Source organism: Balaenoptera physalus (genome assembly GCF_965194825.1).
Source record: "Balaenoptera physalus genome assembly, chromosome: 15".
Taxonomy (NCBI): domain Eukaryota; kingdom Metazoa; phylum Chordata; class Mammalia; order Artiodactyla; family Balaenopteridae; genus Balaenoptera; species Balaenoptera physalus.
The window spans coordinates 32,479,882-32,496,767 of record NC_138894.1 but is presented as its reverse complement, the minus strand read 5'-3'; the positions used below and the strand labels follow the sequence as shown (position 1 = coordinate 32,496,767).

The 16,886-nt window shown below is 36.7% G+C and overlaps 2 protein-coding genes across 8 annotated transcripts in view; one reads left to right on the top strand and one right to left on the bottom strand.

The window, feature by feature from the left end:
- Window positions 1–6: 6 nt before the first annotated feature.
- LOC309643942 (centrosome-associated protein ALMS1-like) overlaps window positions 7–16,886 on the top strand; it is a 77,502-nt gene continuing 60,622 nt past the window's right edge. For 5 of the 6 annotated variants that reach the window (XM_082427129.1, XM_082427128.1, XM_082427125.1 and 2 more), the window contains exons 1-2: window positions 8,787–11,486; window positions 13,426–13,596. In XM_082427129.1, coding sequence (XP_082283255.1) covers window positions 11,225–11,486; window positions 13,426–13,596 — 433 coding nt within the window. In that variant the 5' untranslated portion in view covers window positions 8,787–11,224. Of the gene's footprint in view, window positions 3,082–8,786; window positions 11,487–13,425; window positions 13,597–16,886 lie in introns of those variants that run through there. The other variant, XM_082427126.1, reaches the window with a different exon arrangement.
- LOC309643961 (eIF5-mimic protein 2-like) lies at window positions 7,121–8,741 on the bottom strand. 2 transcript variants are annotated; one of them, XM_082427188.1, is made up of 3 exons: window positions 8,529–8,741; window positions 8,374–8,439; window positions 7,121–8,025 (listed from the first exon to the last, which is right to left on the bottom strand). In XM_082427188.1, the coding sequence occupies exons 1-3, from the start codon at window positions 8,610–8,612 to the stop codon at window positions 7,168–7,170; spliced, it is 1,008 nt and encodes a 335-aa protein (XP_082283314.1). In that variant the 5' UTR covers window positions 8,613–8,741; the 3' UTR covers window positions 7,121–7,167. The 2 variants fall into 2 exon arrangements, with proteins under 2 accessions (XP_082283314.1, XP_082283313.1); XM_082427187.1 differs by lacking the exons at window positions 8,374–8,439; window positions 8,529–8,741.

The window sequence follows — 16,886 nt, the reverse complement described above, 5'->3', positions numbered from 1 at the left end:
ATCCCACTATATATTCATTTAGAAGGATCTATAACCAAAGTATGCTCGAGTTTTTTGGTTTGTTTTCTGCTTACTTTTCTGAACTTTCTGCAATGACCTGGTTTTTTTTTTTTTTAAGGTCACAGAAACTTTCAGCTTATGTTCATTTTTTCTTCAACCAGAAAAGTATTAAAGTTCTTACCGTGTTTCTGGCAGATACTATGCTAGGTGCTACATTTATACCGCTGTGCAAAATAAAATAAACATGCCCCCTATGATCATGTTCAAGTGGGGAGACACATATTAACAAATAGATACAAATAAGTACATAATTACAAATGACGAGTTAGGAAAACAAAGAAGAGTTTTAAGAGAGTAAAAGGATCCAGTTTAGCTTTAGGAGCCCATGAAGGCCTTTCCAAAGAAGAAACTTCTGAGCTGAGATCTAGAGGATATAGGTAAGTTAGGCAGGCAGAGAGTGGGGAGTGAGAGTGTGCTGGCGGAAGGGAACAGAATGGGAGGAGCTCCAGAAACAGGAAAGTTGGATGCATTTGCCAAGTGAGAAGAAGGCAGTGTGGGTAGAGCAGAGCTGTGGCTAGATATGGTTAAAGATAGATAGGTTCAAGATCATCCAGGGTTGTGTAAACCATATTAAGGCACTTGAACTTTCTTCTAGTAGGCAGCTGTGGTTTGATTTACATTTGTACATTTTTTTTCAGGCTGCTATATGGAGAATAGCTTGTGGATGGAAAGGCAGGGAGCCCAGGTGAAGGAAGGGAGGGTCAAGAAGTGGAAGTGAGGATACCAGTTAGCTGAAGGCTGTTGCAGTAATTAGTGTCAGAGATGGTAGCACCTAGGATTAGAGTGATGATGACAGAGATGGAGAGAAGTGGACACATTCAACTTATTTTTAGGAAATAGTTCTTCCTGGACTTGGTAATAGAATATGGAGAGTGAGGGAGAAGGAGGTGAAAAAAAAACAATTTCTAGTTTTCTAGAATAAGCAACTGGGTAAATAACGGTACCATTACTGAGATGGAGAAACCTGAGGAAGAAGCAGATTTGGAGAAGATGGTCAAAATATCTGCTTTGGACATGTTAAAAATGAGATTTCTGTTCCACATCCATGTGGAGATGTTAAACCTGCAGTTGAATGTAAACAAAGTCAGTTTACAGTTAAGTTTTATGCAAGGGCACTATCTAGAAGGTGGCTCTGTTCACGTCATAAACATATGCCATTTTTTATGAAAACACCCAGGTGTGAAGATTCCAAATCTCCTGTTAGCGTTCTGGAGCAATAATGTTAACTCTCTTCCTGCCCGAAACGTAAATCTGCACACGTTCTGCAGCTGTGCACAGATGCAGGAAAATAAGTACACATACATTCAATGGCATATACACATATGTGTGGCTACACTCTCTTTCAACTGCCTCTCAGCTCCAAGGAAGTTGATTCTCTTGTACATCCATGCACTGCTCTGAGGAACTTAATTTTTCTTCCTTACCTAACTCTGAACCTGACATAATCACCTCTCTTGGAGGATAAAGGGAGGTGGTGAAGAGACTCTCATGTATAGTTGTTTGTGTTCTATCATAATATAGAAAACAAATTTTTTTTATGAGGAAGGGACATATTTTTCTAATTTTTCCTCCAAATGCTTTAGAGGCTAGCTGTGTCCTGAATGCTAGAATCTGAAGCTCAGAAAACAGGTTCTAGCTAGAGATATCTATTTGTTGGTCATCCACATATAGTGTTCCATACATTGATGATCAATGAGTTCATCCAGGAAGAGAAGAGAACCCAGTTCTGACCCCTTGAGGAACTCCAGCATTGAGAGATTTGGTAGAAGAAAGGACACTAAGGATTTACCAGAGAGGTAGGGAGCAAATAAAAGAACGTGATGCCACGGAAGCAAAGAAAAGCTCAGTGTACATATGACCCAGAAGGCTTAATAGGATCCTTGCAATCTGTCCTGAAATATAACTCATGACTTATTTATACTTATACTGTACAAATGAACTGATGCTTACCCAGGTTTTATTGCCATACACATTTTAGGTGCTTAGAAAATGCATGAAGTATGGAGTACCAGTTAAGAAAGAAAAGCATCTTTGTAGAAGATAATTCTATAGTTACTATAAACTCTTATATGTCCAGAGATATTCTTTTGCCTCTTATATGTGACATGGATAAACTTCTCTTATCAGTTCCTATATTAGTGGATTTAACAATATTGAAATATATTTTAAAGAAAATAAAGTTACTTTCAAATCTTGTATTACTTTATGACATAAAATTTTCCTTACAATGTTTTGTCTTTTGTATTATTGTCAGATTAAGGTTCCTACAATGTAACTGATTGCAGTTCCCTTTATTAAAAAATCCTTAATGATGTTGCATTTCATGTACAGTAAAATTTACACTGTAGCTTGGGATTCCATGCCCTGCTGAATTTTGTCCCAAACAATTACTTTTTAATATCTCCCACCACTCTCTTTAATGTAGTACATAATACAGTCTTGACCACAGAAGTGTCTGATTGTTTTGCTTAATCTGTTTTCCTGCTTCCTGGTCTTTGCTAATGCTGTAACCTCTACCTAGAATGCCTTTGTTTCTTCCTCTCCATATTTCAAAAAGCCTACTTACTTTCCAAGGTACAAACTATTTTCTCCTCCTCTGAAAACGTTCCTGAGCTGGAAATTGTCTCCCTTCTAATTTATATGTCTCCTCTTATGTCACTTGCTTCTCCAGTATATTGTTGCAATATTGTACATTTCTGACAGCTTCAGTTTGACTTATGTCTCCTTCTGATTACCCTGTAACACTCCCATGGTAGTGCCTTTTTTATAGAAGTGGTTTAAGAGGTAAATTTTTTGTCTTTCTTCAATCTGTACTTGTGTTAACTGTACTACTTTTCCATTTTTCTGTAGGATCCAATGATGCCATTGCTCCAGATTTCCCGGCTCAGGTGCTAGGCACAAGGGATGAGGACGTGGCAGACACTGTTAACATTAAACATAAAGAGGGGATCTACAGTAAGAGGGTGGTAACTAAGGCATCCTTGTCAATGGGGAAAAAACCCTTTCAGAAAGATAATGCAGGTGACTGGATTGGCTTTGTGTATTCTGTGGCCTCTTTTTTTCCTGTTCATCTTAAATGAGAGTATTGTCCAGGCTTTCTTTTTTTTCTGCTTTGTTAATGCAAACTTTTCTCCTAGCTGTTTTATTGGATATGTGCAAGAAGGAAAATATAAAATCTTTTTAAATGCTTTAGATTTTTGAAAACTGTAGACTTTATTTTCACTATGGGAAATATATTGCAACTTTTGAAATGAAATAATATCCATTTAAGTATGTTTTAAAGACTAAAATTCATAGAAAATCTGGATTAAAATGCCTCATGAATTTATCTGTCAGATGGTACAAACTAATATCTCATAGGTTGGATTCTGCAGTAAACTGTATGGCTCAAATGGTGTTTTAAATTTTTAAAACTTTTGCTGCCAACATCTAAAATTAAGATTTTGAGCTTCCCTTGAGAAGTCAGAATATGTAGTTGCACTCAACTTGTATTCCTCCATGGCAGTTATCGTTGACCCTGAGGCATGGTTGTCCTCTGCAGAGAGGACATACATACTGTTTGCTTCAGTCCCCACGAGTCTCAGACTCAATCCACTTCATACATCTACCTTGTCAGTCTGGTGACTGTGGGTATTTGAATTTTCATCCTTGCCCCCAGATATAGGCCCCACTGTTTTATAAAAGCTTTTAATCTTTAGGAGTCTGCATGATTTTTTTTTCCCTTTGCATCCCTGACATTGTACTTCTTTAACTGATGCACAGTAGTATTTATTAAATGAAAATTCCAGGAGCCACTGAAAATTCTACATGTATACTTGCGTGTGTTGCTTTGTTGCATTTACAGTTTTTTATTCCTGCGCATAGCTATTAGCCAAATAGGACCTACTGATCCCTGGGCGGTATTCAAACATAGGCTGGCTCTATGTTCCAGTTTTGGCATAGTGTTAATGACTTCATGTGATGTTGTTAATGCTTTTATGAGGGAACCGAATGAAAGGCTGCTTGCTAAAGTGCACACATTTATTCTTCCAGATAACTTTTTGTTGCACTGAAAAGCATTTTGAAGTCTTTTGAAATAAGATAAAAGAAGCACATCTGCCAGTTAACATGGAGGCTGCCAAGTAAATAGAAAGGCAAATATTTTTGCAAAGTATAGTTCATAAATAAAAACTCTCATATACTAGTGGCAATTTGGTACATATAGATAACCCTGTGATCCCACTGTCAGACAATTGAGAAGGAGGTGGATATGGAAAAATTGACAGGGAACAAAGTGATAGACTAAGGGAACTCCATCAGAAGTCTGCACAATGAACTTACCAAATATAACTCACCTCTAGTTTGCATTTGATAAGGATGATGTGTGTGAAATAAAGTTGGGCTTTGTTAACTGAGGGACCCCTATAACCTCCCACTTGTTATGGGGGTCTACTGCTACTATTATTGTTGGTCTATTTACAGACTTTGCATCCTAAGGAAAAGTCCTCCTATTTCACCGTCGGAGAAGCCCAGCCTCAGAGCCTCTCACTTTAAAGGATTAAGTAGAATAGGGAGAAGATACCTGCTGGGGAAAATTGAATAGTGACTTTTGTATAATAGCTAAGTGAGCCCAGTAAATATATCAGAAGTAACAATCTCAGTAGAAGGATTGGAATATAAAAGTGAGAAAATCTGTTAGGAAACAGAACATAAAAAGAAGGGAAAAGAAAAAAAATTCAAGATTGGCCCCAAAGGGTCAACATCAAAAAACAGGTGTTCCATAGAGATAATAGAGAAGATAGAAAAGAAGGACTCAAAGGACTAATATAGGAATAAATTCCAAAACTGAAGGATATGAATTTCCATGTTAATAGGAACTGTCATGTACTTAAAAATCCACACGACGGCACATGACCTTGAAATTTTGAAACACTGGCAAGGAAAGAGATTCTGAAAGCTTCCAGGAAGAAAACAGGTACCATATAAAGAAATGCAAGTTAGACTGACATTAAGCTTTTCAAAAATAATACATGGAACTAGAAACCAAAGGAGTAATGCCTTGAAATTCTGAGGGAAAATTATTTCACTAAATAAAACGAAGGAGTAGATTTAATATTTGTTAAAGGAAAACATGGGATGGAGGAAATGGGGACAACATAGGAGAGAGGGGAAAGAAATTGCCATTGCAGTGGTGGTACAGAAGATCTAGAACAAGTTCAGATTGAGGACTGCAAGAAAAAGGTCAAGTTGATAGAATACCTTATGTAGTTGACCATATTTAGAAGAGATTTTCAATTCTATTTACATTTATGAGGATGATGTAGGGATTGGTATATAGAAACATAGCACATGCAAAAATAGGCAATTATTAACTCCTCAGTAAAAGCAAATCTTTGTAAAAGAAAATAAATGTGATTACAGTATACTAGTTGGTTTAACTGTGAATAATAGAAACATAACACAATCACTGAATATTGATTTAATCATCATGACTACTATTTACATAATGTATAAACAATGAACATTAATGTAGGACTAAAACTTTTCAGAAGATAGATTGAGGGAATATGGGTGTGACAGGAACGTTCTATAAAAGGTAAATCCATATTGATCATAGAAGGAAATCAAAAAATAATTTCTGGAACTAAAAAGGATACAGCAATATAAAGCATGTTATTTGCAAACAAGGATAGTGATACTACAAGAAATGGCTAAATAAATTGGTGGTATTTGAAAACAGTTGATTTCTGTTATAAGTTTACTGGAACTGTTTGACTTTCAAAACCATTTGTATATGTTATTTTAATTAGATTATAGTTTATTTTGCCTTACCTCCCAAAGCATGGAAGAGATGGAAAACGATATATTTGGCAAATACTAACTAAAATAAAGCTAATGAGCAATGTTAATATTGACAAAATAAAATTCCAGACCAAAAAATATTAATATATATTATGAGTTTACCTCATAAGAACAAAAGGCTCAAATATACCAATGAGATAAAATTTGACTTTATTTTCTTTTACTCAAACTTCTATGCAGGAAAAATGACAGGAAAATATAGGTAAACCTAACAGTACATATCTATCAGAAACTGAGAGACCAGGAAAGAAAATTAAAGTAGACAAGATTTAAAAATGGAATTTAGAATTTGACTTACTATAGAGAACTTTTCATGTTTTAAAGAACACACGGAACACTTAGAAAAATTGATGAAGCTGTTGGTTTTGAAGAATTGATGTTCAAACAGAACAGCTTCTTTGACTACAGTGTAGCTAAATTAGAACTCAACAATAAAAACATGGAATAACAAACTGAAACAAAAATCTGTTTTATGGGTTAAGTAGTAATCCCCCCAAAATTCATGTCCACAGGAAACTTCAGAATGTGATGTTATTTGGAAATAGGGTCTTTGCAGATGTCACTAATTAAAGATCTGTAGGTTATATCATCCTGGATGTAGGGTGGGCCTTAAATCCAATGATTAGTGTACTTATAAAAAGAGGAGGGCTTCCCTGGTGGCGCTGTGGTTGAGAATCTGCCTGCCAATGCAGGGGACACGGGTTCAAGTCTTGGTCTGGGAAGATCCCACATGCTGCGGAGCAACTGGGCCCGTGAGCCACAACTACTGAGCCTGCGCGTCTGGTGCTTGTGCTCCGCAACAAGAGAGGCCGCGACAATGAGAGGCCCATGCACCGCGATGAAGAGTGGCCCCCACTCACCGCAACTAGAGAAAGCCCTCGCACAGAAACGAAGACCCAACAAAGCCAAAAATAAATAAATAAATAAATTTTTAAAAAAACTCTTAAAAAAAGAGAAGAGGAGGCCATGTGAAGACAGGAGCAGAGATTGGAGTTACGCTGTCCGAAGCCAGGGAGCACTAGGGGTCACTAGAAGCTGGAAGAGACAAAGAAGGATTCTCCCAGATAGACTAGTTCTAAAACATGGTTTTAGAAACTAAATCCAACATTTCCAGTAACCATAGAAACAGTTAAAATGAACTTTGCCATGAAAGCCCTTATATCATGCTTGATATAGGAAGGTAGGAAGATGTAAGAACCAGGACACATGAGACATGACATTTTATCTACAACTCCTGTTTGCTTTACTGAGGATGTAGTTTCAAATTCAGTCACCCTCTTCAGCTTCAGACTCAGATTCTTCTTCAGCATTTTTGAGCCACTCTCCAAACTTTTTCATTTGCTCAAGGAAGACACGTTTCCCCTTGGCAGCATGTGCATCTTTATACCACTTCAGAATGGGTTCTTCACTCAGAACTTCAGCTTTATAAAAAAGCAGCACTACTTTCTGGAAGGCTTTCATGAAATGAATGTTGTCATAGCAATACTCCTGAATCTTCAGTAACAGAGTCAGCTCAGACTGACCTTGAGTTGTAAAGGGAGCAAGGAGAGGGCTATGTTGCTTCAAGTGCTTGATGGCTTGCTCTGCTACAAGCTCCTCTTTTTTGTTCCGTTCCACGGTGCTCATTACACTGGACCATACTATTCCGATGACAACTGGTTCTGGGATGTTGTTTTTTTTCATCTCCTCCTTGACATACAAAATTTTATCCTTAAATGGATCACCACGAGACATCTGTTCTTGAAGTTCTTTCTGGATTTCCTTACGAGCTCCTATGGTTTGCTGATTCCAAACATACTCTGAAAGCTCTTTCAAGCCTGCCTCGGTAAAATACTTTGTGAAGTGTTCAATGCATTGTTTATTGGCAGGAAAAAGTTCCATCAGTCTGTTATCCATGCTCACTTTCTGAAGACTTGGAGCTACTGCATTGATATCTTTTTCATTTATCCATGATTTAAAGAGCTTTACAGCAAAAGCTGCTGAAACCCCTTCTTTAACCAAATTCTCATTATAAAGGCTATTAAGAATGGATGCATTAAGTGTTCCATTAGCCAGAAGAACACCGGTCAACATAGCCAGCTTGTTCCTCTCCAACTCTGAAAAACCCTTTAAGAACAGCAGCAGCTTTTTTTTTTTTTTTTTTTAAAGTTGAAATCACCTACTTTTTTTTTTTTTTTTTTTTTTTTATTTATTTATTTATGGCTGTGTTGAGTCCTCGTTTCTGTGCGAGGGCTCTCTCCAGCTGCGGCAAGCGTGGGCCACTCCTCATCACGGTGAGCGGGCCTCTCACCATCGCGGCCTCTCCCGCTGCGGAGCACAGGCTCCAGACGCGCAGGCTCAGCAATCGTGGCTCACGGGCCCAGCCGCTCCGCGGCACGCGGGATCCTCCCAGACCAGGGCACGAACCCGTGTCCCCTGCATCGGCAGGCAGACTCTCAACCACTGCGCCACCAGGGAAGCCCACAGCAGCAGCTTTTTAACTTCATCTTCAAAACCTTTCTCCAGGTATTTGTAGCACCTGATTAACTTGTTAAAAACCTGAGCAAATGCTTACATGGTCTCTAGGTCTTCTTGTGCTGCGAACACACAGACATCTGTACGCATCATGTCATCTGCCAGTGTACCACCTGGGGCCAGCATTCCACCGGCCACCAGAATGTCAAAGAGTGTTTCTGCATATCGGCAGTAATCAAGTTTTGCTCCAGAAGCATCAAGAAACTTTGCTACTGCTTCCAAATCAGTACCAGTTTCAGTTAAGCCTTGAATAATGCAGTCTTGAAACTGAGTAGAGTCAAACCTCTCTTTTGCATCTCTTTTTCTGGTTTTAAAACGCTGGCCTGATAGCGTTGCCTTTTGCTGCTTTTGATTATTCATAAAAGACACCCGAATTTAAGGCGAAGAGAAAAGAGCCAGAAACCCCGGAGGTGGCGGCAACTGCAGTGGTGTCTCCTCTGCCACATGAATATTCTTTACAGCAGTTTTCGTAATAGCTCCAAACTGGCAATTACCCAGATGCCATTATTTTTATATTTATTATGCCATTATTTTTCCAGTAGTATGAGTGAATTGTAGCATATTGCCATTGTTGAATAGTAACCAGTAAATGAGACTGAGTAAAAGACAAATATATGTTTTAACACTTAACGAATCTTACAAATATAATGTAAGAGAAGAAAGCAAGACATAAAGGCTATGTGCTGTATTATTCCATTTATATAAAGTTCAGAAATATAAGTAATTTGTTGCATTTAAAATGGGGTGTTATGCTCAGCCTGGGGGAGATTGAAAGAATGAGGGGAGAGCATGTAGGGTTCTAGGCAGATTTTTTTTTTTTAACCTGGGTACCTGTTCACTTTTTACCAGTTCACTGAGTTCTCTGTGCATTTTTTGATACATGTCTTCCGATACATAATGCAAAAGATTATTTTTAAGATACTTTTTTGAAAAACAACAAAAAATAAGTACTTAGAAATGAATCTAACAAAGGACATGCAAAACTAATGTACAGAAAATGATAAAGCTTCATTGAAATATATTAAGGAAGACTTAAATAAATTCAATGAATCGCTACTCAAAATTCCAGTAGAATTTTTCATGGAACTTGACAGGCTGATTCCAAAATTTTTTGGAAAATCAAAAAGTATATTTAAAGAATAAGGTAAGAGAACTTGCCATACCAGATGTCAAAAGACTTATATGTGTGTGTCTGTGTGTGTTTATGTATATACATATATAAAATTTATATATAATTTATATATATATAAAATATATATATTTAAGACCTCACTTGCAAAGGAATAAACAAAGAAAAGTGGAACAACATGTTGACCCAGAAACACACCCATGAATGTGGAAACTAATATATAACACAGATGACATAACAATCCTGGAGAAAGGATGAACTATTCAATAGTGTTTGGGCCATTGATTATATATGTAAGAAAAAATAGAATCAGATAGATCCCTGCTGTACACTAAACAAAAATGTAGTCCAAATGATATTAAATGTAAAAAGGAAAACTTTAAGCTTTTAGAATTTAGATGACTATCCTTTGACCATGAAATAATGATTTCTTAAAGAAGACACACAGAGCACAGGCCATGAAGGAAAAAGAAAATAAGTGGCATTATTAAAATGAAAAATTTTGTGCACCGAAAGACATCATAAATAATTCAAAGACAAGACACAGACTGAGAGAAGATATTTGAAACTCATACAACCTACAAAGAAATTTTATAGTAATGTTCATTGTAATGCTTTTCAATATTAAAAAATTAGAAATAGCCTAAAGTTTATCAACAGGTGAAAATTGATATATTAATTTCATAGAATTCTACATAACACTGAGAATGAGTTAATTAGAGTCACTAAGAGTAAATCCCCCAATCGTAATACTGAGTGTAAAAGGCAAGTTACTTAAAGGTACATAGAGTATTATGCCCTTTATATAAAGTTTAAAGACATGCAAAACAATCCAGTACCTTGTTGACTAATACATGCAGCACTGTATAGTAAAAAGTTCAAGAACATCCTTGAGATTGACGAACTCTAAATTGAGCTTAAGGTTGCTACTGAAAAGAGAGAATGGTATGATTGAGGCTTTACACAGGGTATCATTATCATTATATCATTATATCTGTAATGTTTTATCTTATTTCTTAAGCTCTATAGTAGACACATTGGTGTTCATTATGTTGTTTTTAGTAATCTCTATTGCCTTTCTGACTGCTTTGTTGAAAAATATTCATTCTTAGAGATAGGAAGTGAATCTCTTGTCAATCCATTGTAAAAAACATATAACCATATTAACTGCTTGATAACTGTATCCTAGTTGTTGTATTGGTGATTTTTAATTTATTTGCCAACATTATTATTTTGCACTTGAGTTTTCTCATACAATAAAAAAGAAAAGAGCTGATTTTAAAAGACCAATAAGGTAGATAAATCTCTAGCAAGTATGACCAAGAAAAACAGAAAGCATTAGACAAGTTTAACCTCAGGAGATTTTAAAAAATTATATGAGTATAATATATAAAATCTAGATGATATAGATGCTTTTCTAGGATTATATGAAATATCAAAATTTGCCCAAGTGACAAAAATTTTGAATAGGCTTGTTCAGATGTACTTTACTACTTTGAAAGATACCTGATCTGGATTTTTTTTTTTTTTTTAACTGTTGCATCAGATCAGCAAAGAACAGATTTTGTTTAAAGTGATAGTACACAGAAAAATATGGAAAACTTTCCAAACCCCCCAAAACTGTCATATGTTATAAAGTCCTTAAAACTGTCACAGCTTTTACATGGTTGAGCCTAAGAGATGCTTTTTTTCCTAATATATAAAGAGGTTTTTGTTTTTGTTTTTGTTTGGGGTGGAGGGGGTGGATTACTTGCTTGTGTTATCTTTTCCTTCTCCCTGGGATCAAATGACATCATTATTCCAGATGCTCAAGTTCAAGTTCTCATCACTGGGGATGAGGACCTCTCAGACAAAAACCAGAAAAAGGAGATCTACAGTAAAAGGGCAGTGACCGAGGCTGCTCGATGTGAAGAAAAAGAATCCTTGCGGAAAGACACTACAGGTAGTGGAACTGTAGAATTATCTGCCTATTGTTCTATTCTGGCCTTCTAAAATGAATATAAATAGAAAAGTATTATATATTCTTGCTCTCTTCAACCCTCCATCTTCTTCATATGTGAAATAGGATGTTAGCTGCAACTTTTGGTATACACTGGCAGGTAAAACTAACATTTTTAAAGCTGTTTGAGATATTTTTGGAGAACTTTGTGAATATTGTACACAAATTAATCTCATTGCCAGAAATTCACATAATGGACTTTTTAAAACTCTACTGATAAAAATATTTGTTGCCATGAGATGCTAATTCTCTAATAAAATTGTTTTACATAGGCCTTTGTTCTTCAGGAATTTAGCTTGTTTACTTCCTAACTACCTACCCAGTTAATTTACTTTGGTAGGACTGTGCTGATTAAAAATGCCTGTAAAAGTGTGTTTAGTTTAGGATAGTTTTGGCTCTGAGAGATGAAAACAAAAACAAAATGACATTGGCTTAAAGAAGACAGAAAAGAGTATCAGGGAACAAAGCACTTTCTCTCCTGTTGCTTCAACATTTTAGCCTCCATTCTCATGCTGTAGTTATCAGACACGTATTCCAGCCAGCAGAAAGGGAAAAAAAGGAAAAAGAAAAAAGTGTATTTCTTCCTTTAAATACTTCTCAAAAGTTAAATGTACCATTCCCCTTCCATCCTATTGGCCAGACTTATTCACATGGTCACACCAACCTGTGTTGCCAGGGAGGCTGGGAAATATAATCTCTATTATGGTATGCCCAGCTAAGTCAGGTTCTGTTTTAGGGGAAAAGGAAAATGGATTTCAGAGGACAGCTGGTAGTCTGCCACAAGTATAAATAGAAACATATTTTGGAGTATAATTAGCCACTTCTCTTTTTTTTGTGTATTGCTTCTTTTTCAGAAGTTATATTCTCGGCAATATTGTATTTGAAAATTTACCCACTTTTTTGCTGTTTTTAAACGAATGCTTCAGAAAAAGTTTTGATCATGTTAATCTCCTCATCAAAGTTTTCATTGCCCTTGAAAATAAAAACTAGGACTTCACTGGTGGTGCAATGGTTAAGAATCCGCCTGCCAATGCAGGGGACTCGGGTTCGAGCCCTCCTGTGCTCCGCAACAAGAGAAGCCACCGCAGTGAGAAGCCTGCGCACCACAATGAAGAGTAGCCCCGCTTGCTGCAACTAGAGAAAGCCCGCGCGCAGCAATGAGCACCCAATGCAACCAAATAAATAAATAAATTTATTTTTTAAAAGAAGTATGAAAGCTAAACTTTTTTAGCCTAGTCTTTCAGAACAATAGAATGGGCTCCCAAAGAACTTTTCAAATGCTAATTTTTCTCTCTTCCTTACAAATTCTATAATCTAATAAATTATATACTTGCACTGTTTCTTAGATGTTCAGTTGCTTTCCTGATTCCATTTTTTTCATATGTAGTCACCTTTGCCCAAAATGCTTTTCTCTTTCCATCTCAGTTTTTTTTGTTTTAAACATCTTTATTGGAGTATAATTGCTTTACAATGGTGTGTTAGTTTCTGCTTTATAACAAAGTGAATCAGCTATACATATACATATATCCACACATCTCCTCCCTCTTGCGTCTCCCTCCCACCCTCCCTATCCCACACCTCTAGGTGGTCACACCGCACTGAGCTGATCTCCCTGTGCTATGTGGCTGCTTCCCACTATCTATTTTACTTTTGGTAGTATATAAGTCCATGCCACTCTCTCACTTCGTCCCAGCTTACCCTTCCCCCTTCCCCCTCCCTTTGTCCTCACGTCTGTTCTCTACATCTGCGTCTTTATTCCTGTCCTGCATCCATCTCACTGTTTATCCAGTGTAACTCTCTTCTCACACTAGTAGATGCTTGAGAGGTATTTTAAAATAATTTTTGTCAGCTTCCTGTCTGAATCTTGATTTCCCTCTCTTAGGTTCCAGTGCTGCTGCTGCTTCAGAGCAGTCAGCTCAACTACAAGACACGAAGATTGATAACCTACCAGACACTAAAGCCATTAAACAGAAAGGGGAGATCCACAGTAAGAGGACAGTTCCTAAGGAAGCCTGGCCCGAAGAGAAGAAATCCTTGCAAATAGATATTGCAGGTAATGGGGAGTGGGGTAGGGGGTGTGAGAGAGAGCATGCACACGCAAACGCCTGTGTCTACGTGTTTCCACTTAATTCTGATGAGACTATAGTCTCACAATTTAAACAGAGTTCCATTTTTTTATTTTTTGCTTTCTTATGCATATCACTCCAGTGCTTCTTTGTGTGGATGTATGTATTTATTTTAAGATAATTGTTACTTCTGGGAAAAGACACTGGCAATTTAGAAACAAAATGACAATTAAATACCCAAGGCTGATAGTATTAGAAGTGAAGTATCATGTCTCAACACTGAAACAGGGGAAAGCTAAAGGCATTCGAGATGACTGTGACAAAGACAGAAAGCACCTCAATACAAACTTTTAAAAATTACAATAAAAAAAACCCAAGATCAAATCTATTTATGTTTACCCATGGCCCCCTTTTTCTAATAACATAAAAGAAAAGTGTATAGGACCAAACTGTTACTACCTAGCTGTCAAACTTTATGTCTTAGAGGAATATAGAACAGTATCGAGATAAGAAAAGAAAGGAGTCAAGAAGCTAATCTAGCGATACTGTATTTTGAAAATAGTCCTCGTGCAGCTGCTAACATCAAGAATGTATTAGATGGATGATTTTCCATAAGGCCACCAGGACTACACAGTGGGAAAAGAATAGTCTCTTCAACAAATGGTGTTGGAAAACTGGATATCCACATGCAGAAGAATTAATTTGGACCATTACCTTTTACCATATACAAAATTAACTCAAAATGGATCAAAGATCCAAACAGAAGAGCTAAAATTATAAAACTCTTAGAAGAAAACATGGGGGAAAAGCTTCATGACATTGGATTTGGCAATGATTTCTTGGATATGACACCAAAAGTATAGGCAACAAAAGCAAAAATAAATAAATTATACTATATCAGAATTTAAAACTCTGCTTCAAAGGACACAATCAACAGAGTTAAAAGACAACCTGTGGAATAGGAGAAAATATTTGCAAATCATGATAAGTGATCAATATCCAGATTATATATGGAACTTCTAAAACTCAACAACAAAGAAACCCAATTTAAAAGTGGGTAAATGACTTGAATAGACAATTCTCCAGGGAGTATGTATGAATGGCCAACAAGTATGTGAAAAGATGCTTAATGTCACTAATCATCAGAGAAATGCAAATCAAAACCACAATGAGATACTACTGCACACCTATTAGGATGGGTACTATCAAAAGAACAGAAAATAACAATTGTTGACAAGGATGCAGAGAAACTGGAGCCCTTGTGCACTGTTGGTGGAAATATAAAATGGCACAGCCATTATGGAAAACAGTATGGAGGTTCCTAAAAAATTAAAAATAGAATGATGATATGATACAGCAATCCCACTTCTGGGTGTATATCCAAGGGAATTCAAAGCAGGATCTCAGAGATATCTGCACACCCATGTTCATTGCAGCATTACTCACAGTAATCAAAATATGTCCATCAGCAGATGAATGGATAAATATAATGTGATATATATATATATAATAGAATGTTATGCAGCCTTAAAAAAAGAAAATCCTGTCACATGCTATAATATAGGTGAATCTCAAGGACCTTGTGCTGAGTGAAATAAGCCAGTCACAAAAAGATAAACACTGTATATTCCACCTACATGAAGTATCTGAAATAGTGAAAATCATAGAAACAAAGTAGAAAAGTGGCTGCCAACGGCCTGGGAGAGAAAGGAGGGAGAATTAATGTTTATTGGGTATAGAGTTTCAATGTTGCAACATGAAGATGTTCTAGAGATCTGTTGTGCAACAGAGTGAACATACTTAACACTGCTGAACTGTATGCTTAAAAATTGGTTAAGATGGTAAATTTAACCTTCTGTGTTTATCACACACAAAAAAGAATGTGTAAGGTGAAAAAACAACATTGCAACTCTGCAGTGGGTAGTCTAGGAGACATAGCTTGGAAAAGAAAGATGGAAATATAACCTGCAGAAGCATACTCTAGCCCAGGCCGCACAGAGGAGGTGAGCGGCGGGCGGGCGAGCGAGAGAAACTTCATCTGCAGCTCCCTATCGCTCCCCATTCCTCACGTTACCGCCTGAACCATCCCCCCACCCTCCACCCCCGTCTGTGGAAAAATTGTCTTCCATGACACCGGTCCCTGGTGGCAAAAAGGTTGGGGACCGCTGCCCTAGAGGACCCTCAAGGAGAAATGGATAACACAGAACACTAGAGAGCTTGAACACACATACTTAGCCCATGACAGACCATAGAAATGAAATTAGAAAAAAAAAAAAAAGCAGATTTAGAGAAACATCTGGAAATAATGAGGTTGATGTATATAAATGTTTGTATGCTTTTAAAAAAAAACCTTTCAAATGCTCATAGAACATTTTTTTTCAAACAGCTTTTTTGATATGTAATGCACATATATAATTCTCCCACTTAAAGTGTACCATTTAATGATTTTTACCCTATTCACAGATACGTGCAACCATCAACACAGTTGACTTTAGAATATTTTTATCACCTCAGAAAGAAACCCTATACCCCTTAGCTATCACCCCTCTATTTCCTCATCACCCACCTCCCCCCAAGCCCTAAGTCAACCACTGATCTACTTTGTCTCTATTATAAATTTTCCTATTCTAGACCTTAATACAAATGGAATCATTTAATGTGTGGACTTTTGTGACTGGCTTCTCTTAACTCATCATGATGTTTTCAGGTTCATCCAAGTTAGGGCTTGTATCATTATTTTATCCCTTCTAATGGCTCAATAATATTTCATCGTGTGTATGTAGCACAGTTTGTCTATCTGTTTGTTGATGGACAATTGGTTGTTTCCACCTTTTGGCTACTATGAATAATGCTTTTATAAAATATAAATGCTTTTCTATTCATGTACAGGTTTTTATATGGACAGTATGTTTTCATTTGTCTTGGGTATGTACCCAGGAATGGAATTCCTAGATCATGTGATAACTTTATATTTCATCATCTGAGGAGTTGTCAGACTGTTTGCCAAAGTGGCTGCACCATTTTACGTTCCCAGTAGCAATGTATGAGGACTTCAGTTTCTCTACAAACTCACCAACAGTTATTATCTGACTTTGTCATTGGATCTATTCTAGTGGATGTGAATTTGTATCTCATTTTGCTTTTGATTTGCATTTGCCTCATGATTATGATGTTGAACATCTTTCTGTGTGCTTATTGGCCAGTTGTGTGTTATCCTTGGAGAAATGTGTATTCAGATCCTGGCCTGGTTTTTATTTGGGTTATTTCTCTTTTTTAT